The 22,317-nt window shown below is 40.3% G+C and overlaps 1 protein-coding gene across 2 annotated transcripts in view; it reads right to left on the bottom strand.

Annotated features, from left to right (window-relative positions):
- Positions 1-22,317, bottom strand: part of TIAM2 (TIAM Rac1 associated GEF 2) — a 188,904-nt gene that overhangs the window by 19,289 nt on the left and 147,298 nt on the right. For both annotated transcript variants that reach the window (XM_068406037.1, XM_068406029.1), the window contains one exon: positions 15,126-15,229. In XM_068406037.1, coding sequence (XP_068262138.1) covers positions 15,126-15,229 — 104 coding nt within the window. The remainder of the gene's footprint in view (positions 1-15,125; positions 15,230-22,317) is intronic.

Here is a 22,317-nt window from a genome sequence, read left to right as displayed (position 1 = left end):
GGGAGTACTCCCTGTGAGTGATGATTGCTCACAGTAACCTTAGGAGGGACAGTACCAGTCCACATAATAGTCAGCTTGACCCATAACTGTCAAACACCACATTGGTGCTCAGCTTGTCAGATGGAGATGAAGCACGTCCCATTTTCAATAATACTCGTGATTAGAAATATTAGAGATTATTCCTCTAAAGTGAACAAAGGATACTCTTACAAGGAACCTCCTACAGATTTTCTTTGCTCCTTGCAGACAACCATATCATCATCTGAGGCTGTGCTATCCCCACCAGAGTTAAAAACCTCCATAAAATTAATTGCTGAGAGAGCAGAAGACATTAATCAGCAGTGGTTAAGCATTAGCGCAACAATTTCACAGTTATCCTGTGACTTTCTACTCAATGACACTGATTGAGCATAAATGCTGCACAAGGTCAATTAGCGTTATGGTGTCTCTGGTTGTTGCTGTTTATTTTACCCTCATTTATACACCTCAGGTACTCCGTCAGTCGGTCGGGGTTTGACTGAAAAAGTGATGGAAAGGAGTATTTTGACTAGGCTTAGAAAACTTTTCAGCCTAAGAAAGACCCCTTGAGAGGGTTAAAACCGTGCATGAGGCTTCTGATTCCTGTATCCTTGTGCAGGGCACTGACCACATGAAGATCACCAATCCTTTGAATTCCTTATCCGAAGAGGAAGCATGCTCAGCAAACATCCTGCAGAAACAGATTAGTCTTGTACCCTCTAAAAATGAACAGCTAACAGCTCAGCTCTGCCTGATACATGTATTTCCAGGAAGACTGAATGCACCATTCAGCAGAAGAAATACAAGTACATGGGATTTTGAGAAGTGAACAACTGGCCAGAGACCTTTTTATGTCCCTCAGAAGGAAAGCTTTTGGAGCTGTCCATCACTTTCCTTTGTGTTAGAAGATCCTCCTCTCCAGTAAAATGGCAGCCCCTAGAAGCCATCATTTTTTTTTGTGGGCCATCACTCTACAGACTTCTCTGTCATCCTCAGACTGTGAAGTACCTTGTAACCAAGCAATGTAAAAGGCTAGAAAGTCACAGGCCTTAGCTTCCTTACAGACCACTGAAAAAAGCTGCTGCATGTTACACATCAATACAGTACGCGAACTCCTCTAAATTGTTTACTAAGACTGAAAAATGTCAGCAGAATTTTACTGAAAACTGCCTTGTGAGATTTTCACCATAGGCACCTGGGCAAGCTTACTGCTCAGCTTCGCACAACAGAAGCTAAAACAGTAGCCTCACTCATCACTTTTCTTCTGGTTCTTCTCCTTCTTTTCCCAACTTCAAGGCCACTCAAAACATGAAACTCTTCCTGTCTGACACTGCTGAAATTTTGGGGCTCTGTTTTGTTTAGCTGTGTCTCTTGCATGACTGTTAATTAAAGTGTTTAAAACATTGCTAAAGGAAAGGCATTTTCTAAAAAGTTCCCACTCAGATCCTTTGTAGCAATAAGCCAAGCATAGTCAGAGTTATGCTTTAAGGAGGGAGAAGCAAGCTCTCCACACCGCATTATGAAAGGCCCTACCAGACACTACCAGAGCAGACAACAGGGGAGGAGTTAAGGATAAACTTTTGAGTCAGAATTTCCCATTTACATTAGCAAAACCAGCCTGTTCCAGTAACGAAAGTAGGTGTCACCAAATCATTTAGAAATCACAAGTACAGTAAGAAGAGGGGTTGATGTCCTAGTAACTCCTTCCTGACAGCACAGGTCAAGGCCTGAAAGAAGGCTGAACACGTAGCTGTGTAAACCAGCTAAGATGCAACCCACCTGATGTGGTGCCTGAGCTATTAACATGAATTACATGGTGGGAAATCTTCACTCTCACTTGCCTCAGAGAGATGCCACAGAGAGATGCCTATCCTTCTCCTTGGGTATAGAGTAAGAACCACTGGTGATTTATGTACTTAACTAAAATGCTGGTTATAAACCATGTCACGCAGCAGGGATCTGGGCCCCAGAGCCTGCATTGACCGGGTCTCAAGGACCAGAAGCTCCCACTGAGTTCACAGATGCTGTGCTCAGCATCTCTAAAATCAGTCTCCAAAGTCATCTGATGCAACGCATACTGAAGTCAAAGGCAAAACAGAAATCATTTTCATCGTGGAAGGTTAATTCTGAGCACACTAAATGTAAAGATGAGAGCATCAGGAAAAGAAAGAGAGAGGAACCCTAACAGTCTAGATCACAAAACGGAGACTCTTGTCAGGTATTGCATTAAAGCACACAACGCACATTTTCCCAAGCCCTGATCTTGTGAAAGTACTGTCATTCTCTCCTTCCCCTTGTCCTTATCCTGATGTTGTCAATCTTTAATGCAGAAGGCTCATGTATTTTTCTACCACCTGTGTAATACATTTACAGCCTTCTTACACTCCCCCAGCAGTACCTTGATTGTAGCTCTCATATTTATCCTCCCTTTTTCTACAATCCTAAATTATTTGTCAAAAACCAGAGAAATAGTTAAAACATTCATGCTGCAGTTATTTCCAAATTTCCCTGAAGAATCTTGTCCTTTCTCTGGCAGATGCAAGAAATAACTATCTGCTTGAGCCTGGCAGCAAACACTGCAGGCAACCAACACCAACCCACCCTTCACTCCCCCAAACTTCAAAAAGCCCAGACCTTTTCCCATGCAGCATACTGGTATAAACTCACCCATCGACTACACGTTACCAGAATCCATTATTTGATTATTAATGCTGGGACAGTCGCTATTTATCAAGCGTGGACAGTCTGGCATGCTCGTGCAGCCCCGTCACCTTCCTTAGGCTAATGAAGGAGCACCCCCCAGCTTAACCCACGCCGCGGCAGAACTCACCACAGAAAACACCCTGTGCAGGGAGCCGTACGCTGCTGCTGCCTGCTGCTGAGTTTTGCGAGCCAATGCTAAACTCTTAGCTTTGGTTTTACTCCTCCTGAAGGCGGGCATTGTGGCTTGTGAATACAAACTTTGTCAAAGGAAAAGGCCCCTCGGAAGGAAGCCCCAGGCGTTGCGATCCCCCATGAACACACCTTCTCGCTGAGCTCAGCTGCACAAGTTTCCCTTTTGTGCCGATTAACGAAAATCAGAGACGCTGTCAACGTCCCCGTGTAACAGGGCTAAGCACCGTATGAGAGCACCAACAGACCTGCCGTGCCTCCCTTTATTACTACAAACGCACGGAAAACGTGCCAGATGAGAAGGGTTGTTTTTATAAATAGCCTGAAGTAGTGAATGCAGGACAAAGTGCAGCTATGGCAAGGGAAGATGGGTTTTATCTCCCCAGAAATGTACCTGCCTCTGTGCCCGTGAAATTTACTGCACAAACAAAACATCAGGTGCTTTGAGAAAATTAGCCAAATACCTAAAAATATCTAGAGGGTGCTGACTGCCCTGAAGGTCAGCATGAATTATCAATGGTACTGATGCTCTGTCAAGGGTATATGCTGCTAAATGGTGTGGCATACAAATGCTCTTACAATGATAAAATGAAAAACAAACAGGCAGCTCTCTGGATGATTTCTTTATATAATTGTCCTTGTCCTTTGTTTGAACTTTTTAGTTGTAATTACATCAATAAAATGAAATTTAAACTGTGCTCAGTAATAAATTCATTTTTATGAAGTCCCCATGTTGACACATTTACACAAAACTGATCAGGTCTACAGACAGATTATTCTAAAAACAATATCACTTTAAAACATTATAGGACATAACACCACTGAGCTGAAAAGTAACAAGACTGACAAGCAATTCATTAATAAAAGGAGAACTATACCAGTGACATAACAAACACAGTAACTCCCATGTTCCCTGTATCACAGCACTGTTAGAGTGCAATGAAGTTGAGCTCTAAGGCTTCCATCCAACACTACCCTTGCCATCAACTACTGCTCTCTAGCAAACCCTTTTCTTGAACCCAAATGATACACCAAGCCTGGGTATCTATATCCTTGGTTATGAGTGTGCTGCTTCAGAGGTTTCAAGGACATTCACCTTCACACAAGCAAGGGAATAACGCAGCCCTTTCCTTTGATTACTGTAATTAAACTTACATTCATCTCTTTCCAAATCATTAGCGCAACTTGACAGCTCAGCATTTGCCAAACCGTGAAGCTCAGTTGCCGAGCGGATGCCTATAAGAGGAACAACGATGCTGGAGCCCTGAAACAACACGCTGCTGATAAGGCTTGCAGAATGCATCACAGTAGTAGGAACCTCTTGACAGCTGTCGGACTATGCCCTTTCTTTTGGAGGCAGATATCAGATTCAGTGGGTGAGAAGCCTATATAACAGAAAAATGAGGGAATGGTCTCGAAGGAGTGAGAGGGGTTTTGAATGCTTCCTAACATTTCATTTTTCAATGGATGCACAGCCAGGTTTAAAAATCCAATTATATGGACTACTGTGTGGTGTGAACAAGGCTACTTTTCTTATCCACCATTAGTGGTTGCCTCTGCAGTAGTCCACAGACCCTAGGGATCCACAGACCAAGTCTGAAGAGAAAAAAAAAAACAAAATCACTAGCCTGTGGAAATCAAATATTTACAATACTGCATATGGCATTGAAAAAATAACCCAGGTCAGGTCTCCAGATCCACATTTATTAAGAGTATAGCTATACTTTCTGGAAAGGTACTGTTTCTCCATTTTCTATCAGCATGAGTTGCAGTAATTTCAAGCTCTGTTTTTGTAATAGATATGTGTTAAAACACAGCTCATCTGCTGGGACCGGGAAAAAAAAGGCTGCTAAATTTCAGGTCCAAGCAATATCGTCAATCTTGATGAAAAACAATGACAGGCCTTTTTAATTCCATATTAGGAAGTTATTCTTCCCCAGATTTGCTAATTAAGCCTGAGTTATTAGCTAGCCATATGTCAGCTAAAAGATGTTACCAATTAACAGCTTTTTTTTTTAATGCGTATTCATTAGAAAAAAAAACCAACCCTGTTTTTTAGTAATCCTTCCAACTCCTATTGAGGAACTTGGATAAATCAAAAAAGTGAAAAACACAAAGTAAAATAAACCAAATGAATGAAAGCATTTTCTTTAGCCTTTCTTCTTCTCTAGAAGCACACAACAAACACTAAGCCCTTTTCAAGAACATCTCTCCTATGTAAAACTTACATGTAAAATAATCAATCACCTTGAAATATTTTTAAGATGACTGGAAAAATGACATAGCCTTGTTGTTTGTTCCTGTGTGCTTTGAATAACACACATTCCCTTTACAGACATCTGGTTTTCATCTTTCCATCTCAGTGGCACCAGGCTTGATAGTTACAGTAACAGTAACATCCTTTGTAATACAGGCTTCCCTCTATTGTCTCGATATGTCTAGGTGCACTTATCTGCATGGAGTTCATTTCCCATCCTGCATTTGCCCTTAATGCATGAAGGTAAAAGGCTAATTTTGCTCTGTCTGTATATACTTTGAATGAAAGGAAACAGGGGCTTGCCTCTGGGACAACTGTGGGCACTTATGGGCTATTTTGTAGTATCTGTCTGGACCACCAGTGAAGCAGAAGCATAATTTGTATACACAACATGTATTTTTTAGATATAAGTCTATGTGTATATATATGTATGTAAACACACACATACATATATATAAAAAAAATATACAATATGTACATACATACCGTGGACTGACTGGAGCTCTGTGACCTTAGTGGTCTCTAGGCATTATAAACTCCGGCTTATTTCAGCTGGTCTCCAGATTTCTACAGTGATCTAGAGGGACTCCATTTTCTACTTTTTATAAATGTGGGTGGATGATTTTTCTGAATATTGTGCTATCGTGCTTATTATACTAATAACATGTTTATTAAATGCCTTCAAAATGTATTTTCAAAGCATAATTAAACCCAGTGAAGACATTTGCTTTAATTCCAGTGCTAAAAAATTAGTTAACATTCCAAACGTTTAAAATTAATTTTGTTTAATTAATTTCAAGCATCTTAAATACTGCTTGTAACATTCTCATCCAAAATGTTTTGTGCTGAATGCAAAAACTTTTCTCAAGTGCTGAATTAGAAACTATGGCAACCACTGAGACATTATCTTTGCAGTTGCATTCATCTTTCACAATATATTTTGCACTGTGCCTTCTTTACAGGCAGAGAGGGCAACTCTTATCTCTTCTTGTTAGCAGCAGGCATATTGCATTTCAAATGTTAAAAGATGCAATAATCCCCCTGTAAAGACAAATGCAGACCCCCTGAACTCCACATTAACCTCTCCCCTGGTTTTGATGGGGTTTTGTTTAGGCACTACAGAAGGATTCTGCTGTCTCAGAAGGAAATAATCACCATGTGAGTGAAGGTCTACGTCCACCCACAGTATGTTAACAAGTAGAGACAGAGGCACACGGTACTATGGACAACACGTCACAAAACATGAAAATCTGTTGGAACTTCCCTGTGTATCTGACTCAGCTGATCCCTTAATTTTTTAATTTTCCTTCCTATTCCTTCCTTTCAGGTATCTTTTTGTTATCTTTGATTTTGCAGAATCTGCTGCAGGTAGCAGATTTGTTCAGTTTTGGCATTTCAGATCTACCTTTGGCCTTACATGTTTCTGACAGCACAGAACAGGAATCAAAGCCTTGTCGAAGTGTACGAGGGTACCCCCAATGCAGTATTTGTCTGAAATCCTGAATTGCAACTTTGTGTGACTTTGAAGTGACTTTGTGTCCTGTCAGTAACTGCCGGGCACATCATATACCTTGGCACGCACCAAAATTGTGCTTAAATGCTTCTGCATTGAAAGGAAAAAAACATGAATGTTACTGTCAGCAAGGTAACTGAACAGTATCTCGGTCTTAAAAAAAACCCACCACATAATCTACAGCTGGCAGAGAGGTTACGCAGTTCCCTGGGTCTGTCAGAAGTGTGATTAGATATCTCTGCCTTTCATTGCAAAGTGAAAGGCTGCCGTCATATCCTGCACTGCAGGTGACTAGGGTTGCCTTTGGAGGCCCAGGGTGGTGGACTCCCAGGCAGCTTCCTGCCCTTCATCACCGAAGTCACAAGTGTCTGCAGAGACACTGCCAACTGTATCCTGTTGCAATGAACCAGGACTGTTGTCATATACTTCTCTTTTCACCTGCAGGTAAGCCTCATGGATTTTTCCCAGAAGACTACAAAGAGAAGCTGCATTATAAGTCATCTCCCACTGGCTTCTTTCATTTGCAAGCACAATTTCTTCTCCTGATCAAAACCATCTGCATATTTTACACAGACAACTGTCATGGTACTTTTGAGAGGACGCTTCCTTCAGTCAGAGGCAAGACAACAAATACCACCTCCCCCTCAAACCTCAGCAACTCAATGTAATAGCACAAAACAGAGCAACACAAGTTCACACCTTTGCATGCAAGAACTGCAGTCTCCCTTTGGTCTTCTTTCTTGCTGTTCTTGGGCCTCCCTAACAGGAACTATGCACGCAGGTCTCCATCTACAGCTTTACCTAACGTCTACTCACAGGCTCACTCTAGATACAGTGCCTTTCACGCTTTAAGCTTCATGGTTTCATTGGCTCACTATGTCAGCCAAGGCAGGCAACTGTAGTATTTGAATTTTGGGCCATCCAGATGGTGGCTCTGCTGCATTTAAAGAACTGCAGGATCAATGCAACGAAGTGAAATCCAGGACTGGAGTCAGTACCAAGTAGGTACTTTAATTTAAATGCATTTAAAGTTTCTTTACCACTCACTGGTAGGTTTACAGCAAGCCTTCTGTAACCTATAGTCCACCAGTTTTGCTGCCTTCTCTAAGGGATGGAATAAAATACCGAAATCTAAATTAATTAGCAAAACTCTTACAAACTTCTAACAGGCTACAGTTTCACTCATATCACTGATACCCTTCTCAAAAGGTGCATGATGACAGCAGGGGTCCGTCCGTGGCTCCACGCTACTGGAGCCAGCAACCCTGGTTTGGCTCACCACAGGCTGGGCTGTCTGCGAGGGAAGCACAATAATTAGCAGAGCTCCCCACGGGCTTCTGTCGTGCTTTCGATGCAGAACTGTCCCCTCTAGGCACAAATGAATCAAGGAAAACCTGGAGGAAACTGCTGAGGAACATGCTATTTTCCCACGTTATCTCTTAGACTCCCTAAATGCATGTCACATCTAGAAGGAAATGACACTTGGATTGCAGAAGAGTATATATGATTTTGAGAGTACTACATTGTTAATCTCCTTCCTACAAAGAACAGGAAAAAAGGATTTTAATTGCAGACTACTCCCCGAGCTTTTGGATCTCATCAACTGCTAAAGAGAAGTTCTCATGATTAAAAGAAAGATCTTTAATGTCCTATGGATGCTGAGTAAACCTTCAGGCAGGCAGCTCTCCTGCAATTAATGACATGCTGTGCAAGTGGGAACTGCCCAGGCAATGCAAAATAGAGTTAATGAGAAGCTATCACCATGAACATCGTTTAACTGGAATTGCCTCCATGCAAGAAATAGGTTTGGGGCCATATGGGCATGCCAGTAGTTTTTTCTTCCTCTTATTTTACTTTTTCCAGAGGGATCTCTGTTGAGCTTCTGGTCACTTCTGCTTGGCTTTCTTTCAAAGTAGCTCAACAACTGGTGTTTACTTGATCAGTCAAAACATTCGCCTTCCAAGATTTGTCACCTTTACAGTCTTTGCTTAACAAAATTACTCCACACACACTTTTTTTTTTTTTTTTTTTTTTTTTGGATTTCCCAGAGTTTTATTTCAATGTTAATGTTTCTTTGGGAGATTTTGGAGGTAAGAGTCACTAACTGACTAGCAAGAAAGGATGCCACTTATGCCAAAAGGACAAAAATACGGCTCTGAAATCTACCAGACACGTTAACACACATACATACACTGCCACACCATCCTAAATGTAACCAAAATGCGATTTGTACTTTTCAGGTTTTATGTTTTATACACCATATTATTGCAAATCCTCCTTCTAATTCAGTATATTTTGGTAAATCTTTAACTTTCTCACTGAAAAGTCATACTAGGAAACTGTTTAACTTCAGTGGGGAAGAATAAACATTTCTTGACATTTACGCACTAAAAGACAATCATCCACTGCTTATATACACACACAGACTGATGATTCCTATCTCATGTCTAAGAGTGAATGAGTGTCATCACCAGATCGAAATAAATAAATGAACCACCACAGCTGAATATATAGGATTACATTTACTGACAGCGCCCACAGAAGGCTGCTGGGTGTGTTTTGAATAATGATGCCCTGACCTGTCCCACAGCCCATATGCTACAGATCACATGCTTGTGTAATGTTTTCTAGGTAACAAATCAGAGGCATACATCATTCTGAGCATCCACTTGCTTTCTTCTGGAAGATAAAATACCATTCAAATCATCCATAAACATTGAACAATTGTATTAATTTTCTGCTGGGATTGGCCTCTTTGAATAATGATTACTAACTGCTTTCACCTTTACTATTCCATGGCAACTGTCACACTTGCCCCTTTCCCCACCTCAAAATCAAACCACACTTTTTTTCTTTAACAATTTAAGATTCAGACAGACTAGCAACAGGATATACATTCTTTCATTCAAGTTTGAACCTAGACCTGAATGTATATTGTACCTCAGGATTTTTACCCTTAAATTACTCTATCTGCATTAGAAGTTGATGGCTTTAGTGCTACTTATCTAATAAAAGGGTTTCAAAATCAGTTTTAGACAGTTTAAAGACAAGATATTAATTTCTTCAACTTATGAAAACCATCCCTCCAGTACATGGCTAAGCTGTATGGACAAGAGGCCAAAACCACATATGCAGTAAACTACAGTACTCGCTGATCTTCACTACAGAAATAGCCGTGCGAAATCAGCAAACAGGTAACACAAGGATTTCCTTTTTGCAATCATAACACATGTATTTTGCATCTGCTGAAAGCACTGTTTTGGGAAGCTTGTCGTGTTAGTTGGATGATGCACTAGTGGGAAAATGGGTTTCCTTTCTGACCCAGTCTCAGTCTCTGCATTCACACTGCTCAGACACCATCTGACATGCAAACCAGATGCTCAATTGCACACACACTTTAGATGGGTTGGAAGAAAAACTTCAACAGTTATCCAGGTTAGGCACGTTTGCACGTTGGCTCCTTGGGCGCGAGAAGTGGGACTGTATGCAGGGAGGCCAAAACCCAGATTTCTCACTATCATCCCAGACATTCAGAGCTCTTGGAAACACCTACTTCTCCCTGCACTTGCAAAAGCTCCTCTCTGGCAAATGGAGGACTGCCCACAACTGGCATCACAACAAACAGAATACACATGCTTCAGAAGCACTGGGAGGCTGGTTTGACATTACATTGGAAACTCGAGCATCCAAAAGCAAACTTCTGAAGTGCACAAGTGCCTAGTTTTTCTGCTTTCTTTTTTCCCCTATATCTATAAATATGGACATTTCAAGTAGGGCCATTACACTGACCTGCGCTTCATCCCTACAGAAAGCTGAAAGCATTTGATGAAAATGTTCCACCCTACACGAGATGCAGATTTATGTTTGCCAAAGGTGCCACGTGCTCTGCTGACCAGACGTGTCGCCAGTTCTTCATTTCCTCACCAGATGGAGGGAAAGTGAACATGGTTGTCAAAACAGGAGCAGTGGAGAAGTAAGTTGAGCTAATCTAAAGCAGCCCATGCTAGGGAAAGGTGTTCAGGGATTTTTAACCATAATTTCTGTTCACTGAATTAAGAATGGTATTCCCAAGGAAAAAAGTTAGTTTTCTCCCTCTGCAGTGTGTAGTATTTTTATTTTATTTTTTATTAAGAGGTGATGGGGATAGACTTGTGCTCATATACACATACTGTTATATGATCAATAACCCGTTCTGAGAGTAGATTGACTATTTTAAGAATCAACAGTCAAAAAAAAGGCAATTTCTGTAAGTCTCCATACCCAGCTTATTCCCAGAATCAATTTTACTTCACTATTTGAAAGAAATATAGCACCACTTCAAAAGCATTATGAAATCAAACCAGTTGGCCATTCTTTAGAAAGCAAATTATTGTTAACATTCAAAGTTTCTCATCACAGTAGCTTCCATTTCTGCATCTGCAATGTTAATTTTTGAAGATGCCAGCATAAAACCATTCTGCATTCATTGACTATTTTTACCATGATTACAAACCACCACACTAGCTATTTTTACTGGGTTTCTTAAAGAACTCTAAGGTACAGCTGAGAATGTAATGAAGTTATGTGAAATATTTGCAGAGTTTACTCTAAGGTTTTTTCTTATGATCTGTAAAATATTTAAAGTGAAAATACATCTTCCCCCTCTCTCACACGCATTTATATGAAGTTACTTCTTTCCATCTGTTAAAATTTAATATGATTTCAGAAATACTTATCGCTGATGATACTCAAAAGGTTCAGAGCAACTGAAAGTCAGATGACAGCAGTCTTACAAGAGACCTTAGAATAGTAGTTACTTATATGGTACAATTTCACCTTTTAGCTATGTTTGTCTTTCATAAAAGGGTATTTTTAAAATATCGAAAATACAAAGTAAAGATAAGCAAGTTAGTAACAGACTACTGAACTTCGTCTTAAAAGAAACCATGGGCTAGAGAAAACATTTCTAACCAATACAGTTTGCAATTAGAAATCACAAGTAGCTAAAGGAAAAGTTGCATTTTTTATTTATTCAGCTTCACGCTACTTTGATGTACGGAGAGCTTGATTCTTGGCAACTGTCAACATACCAGGATTTAACTGAGCACCAGGAGCACAGAAAATTAGTTCTCAAAATGATTAAACACAACTAAACCTAATTGCACCGACAGGCATACTCAATCCCCAGATTTTCTGAGGTCCTCTATTCTTCTGTCAACAGTACGCCTACATACGCCAGAACCAACAATTGCAAGGATGACATGCCACTGCCACATAAACAGTATTTTAACACAGTTTGAAAACGTGTATAACATCTATCCTTGTTAAATAAAATAGAAAATAAAGTTAAAGGTATAAATGGGGCAGCCCAGAGAATACAGAGCTGAAAAAAACTAATGAGCATCTGGAATGGATGGTTCTTGATGTCCATGTGTTTTTAATAATACTTTATAACTTAAGGACAGCTTCCATTTCAGGAATGAAACAATCCTCAATTACCCTTCTAATTCATTTATTAGCTCTCAGATGAAAGACAAACATACAACTATTCTAAATTCATTCATTTATCGGACTACAAAAAATGAATGAATGACTGACTGAACAAATGCATATTCGAAGGTAGTACACATGCAATAAAAGACTTATTCCTTTGAGATTACAAGGCACTTCTGAAATGCCTTACTGTGCTTTCAGTTAAGATGATGCTTAGCCTTAGCTTGGTATGAGATGAAGAAAATAATAGTGGAAAACAAACAAATGAAAATGCTCCAAATGAAGAAACACAAAATCTAGAAATCAGACATGCAACCATTAAATCTGAAGTTTTAAGACTGTTTTTTATTTACTTACATGTTAAGGGACAAAAATCAACCAAACTTCAAAGGAGTCTGCTCCCTCAGAGCCAAGTAATTACATCTAGAGTTGCTGTCAACTGGGAAGTGAGCATCTCTAGCTGTCTCTCCCCTGAAATAATCCCAAACTGCCTGTTGTTCCAGGCTATGCTCAGAACCTCTCAGCACCACCACCGTCTTCTCCACGGAGCTGTGCTTACACATCCCCTCTCCCCCATACTTCTGCGACATCGCCTAACACTGAGGTGTCCCCGCTACTGCTCTCCCACAGGCGTGGATCAAGTTAGCACATGCAGGAAACAGAAGGCAAAGGGGGGAAAAAAAAAAACCAACCCAAATCCAGATGCTATGCTTTTTGAGGCTGCACAATTTCCTCAAACCAGCTTTTATTAGCAATAACTATTGTTCACCTGGCAAGCAGACCCAAATCACAGCTATAAAAACAGAAATCATTTTAATTCCTTTTACACCCAATCACAAAAGCACATACAATATACTCTACCTAAATTTATGGTGAGGTTTGATTTTTTTTTAAATTCTACATCTATTGGAGAAATCAAAAGGGTCAGACAAAAAGCTCTGACAGTAATAGGCACCCTCCAACAGAAAGACAGCAATCAATTACAAACCATTTGCAGAAATTGTAGAGCTGTCACAGACTCTTTTACAGCTGCAGTTCAAGTCAGACTGCCTCTGATTGCCAAGCCACTCTCCGCCCTTGTACCTACAAAACTAGGACAGCTTCAGATAATTTTTCAAATGACATTAGCAGACCTGCCTGCCAACCCAAGAAGTGAACTGCAGTATGGCACGGGCAGTTACTTCCGCAAATTGTGCACAAGCCATTAATACTGCTAGACGTGACAGATTTGAGGCTGGAGAGAGGGCAGGGAGCAGACCTTTCTGTTTTCCTCTCTTCAATTGCAGCACATAATTTAGAGCATTGGAGCAAATTTAGTGTGTTCAGAGCAACAACTAGTGCACATGCATTGTTCTCCGTGTATTTAAATCCTGCTGAATTCTCCCTAATTTTCTGTCATCTGGTGTATTTGACACAGACAATCAGGAGTGGCTTTGTTTTTCTGCTAAAGCAAAGCTGATGCCCCAGAATCTCCTCCCCTCTAGCAGGACGGGAGCTCAGTTGTGTATGTTCACACAGTGCATGGGGGCAGCATGTACCCCAGGCAGGCAAGGCACCCCAAGGCACCCGGGGAACCTGGCCAAACATCAGCCTGCTCATGCAGCCAGCCACCAGAGCATCCTAAGCCTTGGGGTCACCTCCGCTGTGCTCCTGCAAAGATCCCTGCCCGTAAACCACTACAGAAGCCCTAAAACAGGGCAGCAGAGAAATCCGCATTGCCACTTCCAAGAAACAATGTGTCCTAAGGGGAGAAAAATCCAGTTTATTCTTGACTGGTTGCAAAGACTTTTTGGGAGCGTAAGCAATGCATTACACAGGATATAGATTATCTCTGCGGGAATCCCTTGTGCAGCAGGAGATGGGCTAAAGACCCACAATCACCAGGCTTTTCCTTACTCTCAGGGGAAACTGCATAAAGTCACCTATAAAAGACTGAAGTAGATTACAAAGTAACGCCAAAAGTGAGAGGATCAGCTCTCTGCTAGAGGCACAATCTATCTTCCCTGTTCTGGTCTTTTGAGTTTTTACGTTCTGCCTTACCTCTACCAATTTTTCATACAACCTAATACAAGACAGTAATATATTCCAGAATGATCAAAACTCTAACTTCATTTTTGTTATGCAAGAGTGTAACGCAAGTGTTATCACAAATTTGCTTGGAGATACAACCAACTCATCAACAGAAGTAACAAAAACATTTCTGTTGTCAGAATGGCAATGCCTTGTAAAAACACAGCCACCACCATGAAAACACTACCCCATGCTAGCAGTTGGGGGGTTCAAAACAATATGCACTTGAGTTGGACACAGGTTGCAATTTGACTGACTCAGAGCAAAACAGACAAAAAATTGCTCTTCGAAGACCAATGCATTCAAAGGTGGACACTAATTCTGGGGGTGCCTGCCTCAGCTTCCGAAGTCCTGACTGAGAGAAGGTCTGAGCATCCATTACTCCAGCTGAAGTCAAACAGTAACTGCAGACACATAAAAGTTCTCCAAATTAGAGAGTGAGAATCACTGGCTGTCAACACTGCACCTCTCCAGGTCTGCAGTCCAGTCTAAAACTATTGATGTTAAGTGAGTGTTGCTATGGTCACTGCAATCTTAACAACAACCCCTAGAAGTATCAGCAAAAGAAAACATGAACCAAACGGAATCAGTCAGAAAGCTGCAGTAGCTTTACTATTCTCTGCAGAACTGGGTTCAAGCAACAGAGAAAGATGAATTTGACAAGTCTCTACCTGTTTTCCATTTGCCCCCATCACACTGCTTTTGAAGATGCAGCAGCTGTGCCATAGATGCTGACCTGTCAGGGTGACTTCAAGATAATAAAACACTAAGTACAGATAGTATGCATAATTTTTTTTCCAAATTAGTGCCATACGTTAAATTCTTTCCCACAAAATGCAGAGCATTAACACTACAACACAGTCTTTTTGTTCATAAGGATTGTTATGTCAAGCATGTTCTTACCCTGAAAGGTGGATCAGTCTTCTCCCTGTGTGGCACTTGGTCCAGAGTGCCATCAGTACTGCTCCTTTTCAAGCTGGATGTGACATCAGGCACATTACTAAAATCTGCATTCGAAAGAAAACAAATAAATAAATTAGAGGGTTACAGGACAGGAACAGGAAAAGTATTTGCTTTTATCTGCAAATACTTTCAATATCTAGTAGAATTACTAGAGGAGGAAAGAAGGAATACAAAATTTGCCATCCTCCTCACCACCCAGAAAATAACACAAGAGGTCAAAGCAAAGAGCAACTATGCCTGGAAACTCTGCTTTCAAAACAGCAGCTGGACATCTAAGAGGTCTGAAGAAATGTGCATATTTGATCTACCAAAATAAACCTAATGCTCTTGCTAACAGTGTGCTTTCGAAGGTAGCATTATCTATAATCAGCACACTCTGTGCTGAGACAACGAATGAAGATAATTAAATGCACTCTAGTTCTCCTTGGATGAATATGCTATTGTTTGACAGATTTAGTCCTGAATCCCTTAAAGATTTAAGAAGAAAAGATAATTTTGCCTTGGAACAAACACCACAGTTCATAATACGGACAAAATCCCTTCTTGTTACTAAGCGTTTACCAGTTTTACTAAGTTTGGAGTCCACGTACGTAATGCCTGGCACTGCCCTGCTCTACCCATTGACAGACTGTAGGTTTCGATAACATTTATGTGTAAACTCAAGATTTATCCAACAGTGCTGAACATTCATATAAAAATGATGTTTTTTTCTCTTTACATTTCCTCAATTGGCTGCTTAAAATCTGCAAAGATGTTTACATGGAACTTCTAATTAAAACTCTTACAACTGAAGCAAATTTCGCTGATTTTTGATCTGCAGTATTATCAATCTAAGTAGCTGAAAATCATACAGCAACCACCAAAAAAATAATGAGGATTTTTAGCAAGCTCAGATGATAAAATAGTAATAAAATGAAGGTTTGTTTTTTTTTTTTGATTTGTTGCTTTGTTTTCTAGCCTTTAAGCCTCTAGGGTATAATTCACACCACATTACCACATTTTCAAACTCTTTCTCAACACCTACAAATGCTGGAGATTTATTTTTAAGTGAAAGCTGAGATTCTCATTTAATCATTGACTCCAACAACTGAGGTGGTAATTAAAACAAATTTCACTTATCTTGCAGTAAAATCCTGAGTGTTAGCAATAATGAAATTGTGAAGGACAACAGTATTTCACCGCCTGGGTGCTGCTGTTGCCCTGTCCCTACAGAGCAGAACCAGCTCCTCTCAGCAAGAACTGACAAACATGGAGTGAAGCAGGGGGGGAAATGGGAATTTTGGGACCAAAGGAGCACCTTATAACCCATGAGGAGCCTTCCTTGGAAGACAAAACATGGCAGACAGGCTCCATAGGGAAGCCAGAGAGAAAGATTCAAGTAACTCAGCACAATGTCATCTTGGTACTTTACTTTTCCATCTGTTTCTAAGGTGCCTATACCAAGCTTAGCATCAAAGCTGACACTTTCCACCCAGATGCCAAAGACTTGACTACTCTGTCATTTCCCTGCCCTTGCAGAACCAAGCTCCTATTGCTTTTCTCCCCTCAACCTTTTTTACCTTTTCGTCCTGGAGTCAGGTGTGGCTCCTGATCTCTTAGAGCCGATATAACATGCAATACCCCAAGAGTTACCACCTTTGCAGATAAAACATATTTTACACATCTCCACCAAACTGTCACACATCATCTTTAAGAACTTAACAAGGAGTCTACCATGTCTATTTATTTTATTATGCTTTTACCCCTCTTCCTCCGCCATGCTTGAATAATTTTCTCCTGCCCTCTGGACTTTTAAAGTAATTTTGAGTCCCTCTTCTGTATATAGGTCCACATGAATGCCTATTGACTTCCACCACCATGGAACCTCCCGGGTTCACAAAAGGTAAGCAAACCCCTAAAACATGAATTGACTTTTAAATAACATATTTTCTTGGGAGTGAGGTGATGCCAAGGATATGGTTCACCATTTGTGCTCGTTTTACTTGCCTTCTGAGTTTTAATGCACTTGTCCCCCATACCTCCAAACAACATGTACCTGAGAGAGACTTTGCAGTGGCATAAAGGATCTAGAGTTGGATCCCAGGTAGCTATCTAATGAGAAAAAAACCTATGTCCTTTCCCTGATTTTACAAAGGGACCATTAAACATATTTGTCCTTTACAAAACAGGAAGTAAAACTATCCTACGTAAGCAATGAAGAGAAAGCATAAATGAAGCAAGGGGAAAATAAGGTAAAACAACCAGCAGACAACATGAACAGAAGAAATCAGGATAACAACACCCAAAGTAGGCAAACAGAATATTGTATCACTTTGCCCAGATGATCTACCTTTTCCCTTCACCCTCATCTTTGTTTTTCCTTTATAGTCTATAGGATTGTCAGAGGTAGGTCTCTATAGCCTTGCCCATTTTTATAGCATTTGCTATTGGCAGAATGTGTTGCTGATGGTAGTTAGGGTAAGCAACAATAAATGTTATTTTAAATAGTAAGAACTAAAAACAGTTGCATGGAAAGGATCCAGGGTGAAAAAGGACATCCTACTGCACGTTGTATGCCGAACTAATAGGGGGAGGGAAGGAAGGAAGGACGTATGACTTGTTGATCAGTTTAGCATCCATATCCTGTCTCCTTTTCCTTCTTTTACCGTGAAAGCAGACTTCCTTTGGATCCGCTCCTACAAACCATCAAACTATTCCCTAAGAGCCCAGAAGCATTAACATCAGCTGCATAGCTAAAAAAGCAAATCAAGGAGCAAAGAAAATGAGTATTACCTTAGAGAATGGCTAATTTCAAATGCAAAGCCTAAGGACACAAACCCAGCAGCGTTTAATATTTAAATTCTCTCTACTTCTAGTACTAAATGGAAGGGTTGGGTTAAACAATACTTCATTTAAGTCTTTTAACAACAATTTTTCTCTACCGCAGCACACCTCTCTGTCCTGTTTACACACACACATACTCATGCATGGTGAGTTGAAATGTGTATCACTTCCACCAGGGAAGGATAGGAACCTCTTAGGCAGATAGCTTCTTCTGATCTAGCAAACAGGAGTGTCTCCAGACACTAAAATACAAAGTCAGCTGTTGCAAACAAAAAGAGTAGCAACATCAGATAAATGCTAAAATTCTCAGAAAAGCACAGGGGAAAATGCCAATATGTGAAAAGCTTAACTATGTCATATGAAATGCATACCAAATTTTATGCTTATTTTCTAGCAATGAATGGCCAAGGACTAAGAACCTGCTCAGCACCTTCGGCTACCAACAGCATTACTGAAGAAGAAGGTGTGGTGTGTGTTTCAGGGTTTGGACCAATAAATGCAAATGTTCTGATTAAGTTTCCTCCCTAATGCCATTACTCCTGCAACGCTGTGTCTTGCTGGCAGGCAGATACCTGACTCACAATCATTCCAGAGAAATTACAATGTAACTACTAAAAACTGAAAGAAAGCATACTTCCTAAGTCATGCTCCAAACTACTCATAATTCAATTAAAAGTGGGCACAGAGCACATGAGTGGGACAGTAGGTGAGAAAAACAAACACATACAGCACATCCAAGAGCTCTGTACGCCTACAGGAATGTCTCTTCCTACGTCGCTGTGGTGATACACGTACAAGTGGTCAATATGGAAGTTATTCACATGTTTGTGAGCGGTGAGGTACAAGGGAAACACATCCTCTAGCAGATGTGTGAGACAATAATAATCTGTGCTACAATCCCAGCCAAGAAACCAAAGGAAATCAACTGGAAAACATCAACATCAACCATCCAGCAATTCACTTACCATGAAGAAGCCATCAACAAATGCAAATGTCACTTATCTCTTTTTTTCTGTTTAATTAATGAAGAAGCCTTAATTACTTTCTAGTCAGCGCTGCTCTTACCACTTTAGCCGCTCACTGCAAAGGCAAAATTATCATGAGGAGAAAGTAGGAACTGCGGATCCTGCTTCTTTTATAATTCTTTTTCTCATAATACTTCAGAACTTGTTCTGTTTTAGATTTTTCTCACCAATTTTAAAAAATGCCAAATAATCATCACAAGCATCGAGTGTTATCAAACGTCAAGCACTATGTAGGTGGTGCAACCACCCCCTTTTTCAAACTACAGCCAGAGGGCGTGTTTACACCTGTCACTCTAAATTGAACAAAAAATTCCTTCTAGCTCTACATGAGAAGACAACACAGAAAAATTACATGTACCCAGTCTCTCACTCCAAGACAAACTAAGACCACTGAAGGGGCGTCATTTTCAGCTCTGGGCAGCAGCAGCAGCTCTGTGCATCACTTGATAACTATCCTCAGCAAGTAAAGCAGCACTTTGACAGGCACAGGCAGACCTGACCTCAGTAAAAATATAGTGACTACACCAATATGGAAAATCTGTTTTCCATTTTGCAACATTTCTGAGATTTGAAAATCAGTTTGCTTTGTATCAGAATGAAACCGTGTCCTTTTAAATTATGCTATTTCATTTTTGCCAAAACGTTGAGAGACATCACAGAGCAAAAAGAAATACCTTGACACCAGGCTATTCATCCATGATGTAGGAGAGAGATGAAGTCTCCTGGCTCTGTTCAGGTGAGGAAACTGAACCTGGATCTGTCTCAGCTAAGTAAGATGCTGGTAGCTCTGAGTCTTTCCTGGTATCCCCAACTCCATCTGATCTACTTACCATATCACTAAACATTCACTACAGCAAACAGATTCAGACTCTAAAGCTCATGGTAAAGCTAGTGCCATAGGACATGACTGATCTGGGCTGAAATCTGTCTGTCCTCAACAGGGAAGAGTGAGGCAGGACAGCAATTAATGACTAGAAAATGACCATGTCTGAGGCGGGTGCAAACCGAGTTGCACTCATGCAACTCAGCAGAGGATTAAACTTTCTTTAGCTCTCAACATTTAAAACCTGTCATATAAAACTGAAACTCAAGAGCAAGGATTTTAATAAATGATTCAACTGATGATGGGGAAAAGAGGATGATGTGATATAGCTGGTGAATAACAAGCAATAGCTATGTTTAAAGAAGGGACAAGAATGTTAGGGGAATCTAATGTAGGAAACTACAGATCTGTGACCTACATAGCAACCTACGGCTTTCTCAATCATAGAATCATTTTGGCTGGAAAGGACCTTTAAGATCATCAAGTCCAACTGTCAACCTAGCACTGCCAAGTCCACCACTAAAACATGTCCCTAAGCACCACATCTACACGTCTTTTAAATACCTCCAGGGATGGTAACTCCACCACTTCCCTGGGAAGCCTGTTCCAGTGTTTGATAACACTTTCAGTGAGAAATTTTCCCTGATATCCAATCCAAACCTCCTCTGGCACAACTTGAGGCTGTTTCCTCTCGTCCTATCACTTGTTACTTGGGAGAAGAGATCAACACCTACCTCACTACAATCTCCTTTCAGGTAGTTGTAGAGAGCAATAAGGTCACAGAGGAATCAATTCAAGGAAAGAAAAATTAACAATATGTAGATAAATGGAAAATTATATACATACAGTATGGGTAAACAGATTGTGTCAAACTAACGTGACATCTGCCTTTGATAAAGACAAAAAACACAGGATAAATCCAATCTTCTGGAAACTTAGTTTAAAAAAAAAAGCAAAAAAAAAGAAAAAAGAAACCTTTATAATATCCAAGGGAAATTATAAGCTAAAAAGAAAAGGATAGGAATTAAAACAAGGCAGAACTGGCTAGCAGGTAAGATAACAATAGACTGGTCTGAATGAATTTCTAGGCCTGGGGGAGGCTAATGGTAGATTTTGTCCAAGTTGGTTTTGGGGACCAATTTTACTTGATATTTTCATTATTTGTCTCAGCAAAGAAAGTACAATAGGAAGTACTCTGATTAAGTACTCTAATCATTCAAAGTTAATACACAGCATTAATTAAGAGCATGACTGGACTACCATAAAGTAGATGCAGGATGACCTTGAAGATGGAGCCACAGTCCCAGAATGAAATCGCATAGAACAAAGTTTCAGGGACCAGTAGAACAATTCCTTCTATAAGCTGTGGCTCATCAGTTGGAAACATGAAAGGAAGAAAAGTGTGGAAGCACGGAGAAGAGGTTAACAACATGCAGTTGTGAGCTAGATCTACTTAAGCAATGGTCAAGGCTGGCAGATACTGATCAGTTATAACATTGGCCAGGAATATGTCTATGCTGGCAATTAGAAGACTGCCTTTCAACTACCATATGAACGAATTTCTGGAACAGGTTTACGTGGGAGCAAAGGATGCAAACAGTCTATCCTATTTGAAAATGGAATATGATAAATGCATCAATAGGGTTGTTGAAAGCCTCGACTAGCAGATGACTGGACTCACTGAGTCTGGAAATCCTTCCCATCCTACGTTCCTCTGTTACCAACACAGCACAAATAATACATAGATGCCTAAATACAGCTGCACAGGCAAATAGATGGCCAGAAGCCTCTGTCTGTTTGGTACAGCACAAGAAGTACTTTATGTTTCCCTACTGCTCATGTGTAAAGATCTTAGCAAAGAATATTTATGACTAAGAGAACGCTTATATCACAAGTGCACATTGGTGGAGAAGCCCCTGATGGTTTTCCTACACCGCAGTCACTTGTCAATTCCAGCTCAGATGTTCATGATTAATTCTAGTGGTTACTCTGCTGCAAACCGACCTCTCTCTTGTTTGTAGTTCTCTGGCACTTGAGAGGGAAATGATGCTCTCATTTCCTGTCCTCTCTGCTGCAGTTTTTAATCTGCAGTAGTTAGATGCTTCAGATATGGCAGCACACAGACAGGGCTTCAAGCAATTACGATGGCCCTGGTCTAGTCTGTAAAAGACAGATACCCACATCTCTGATCAGAGCAATTGGCAGCATTTTTGAACACTGGTATTGTCCAGTGATTTCACATAGATGTTGCAAAACAGCAATAAACTATGCATCGACTTATTTCTGAGAATACTAATATGAATTTTAGGTTGAAAAAAATTAGGATCCATAATTATAAGGAATTACAGGAGGTTCAGTCTATCCTCTAGGAAAAAATAAATTCAATATTTTCACTAATGCCCAAGTGCTCTAGAAACCACCAATAAAAGACAACACAGCCAGCCTTCAGCATGTAGGATAT

The sequence above is a fragment of the Nyctibius grandis genome, chromosome 1 (assembly GCF_013368605.1).
Source record: "Nyctibius grandis isolate bNycGra1 chromosome 1, bNycGra1.pri, whole genome shotgun sequence".
In the NCBI taxonomy this organism is placed as follows: Eukaryota; Metazoa; Chordata; class Aves; order Nyctibiiformes; family Nyctibiidae; genus Nyctibius; species Nyctibius grandis.
Note: the sequence above shows the minus strand (reverse complement) of the source record. Positions and strands in the feature narration are given on the sequence as shown.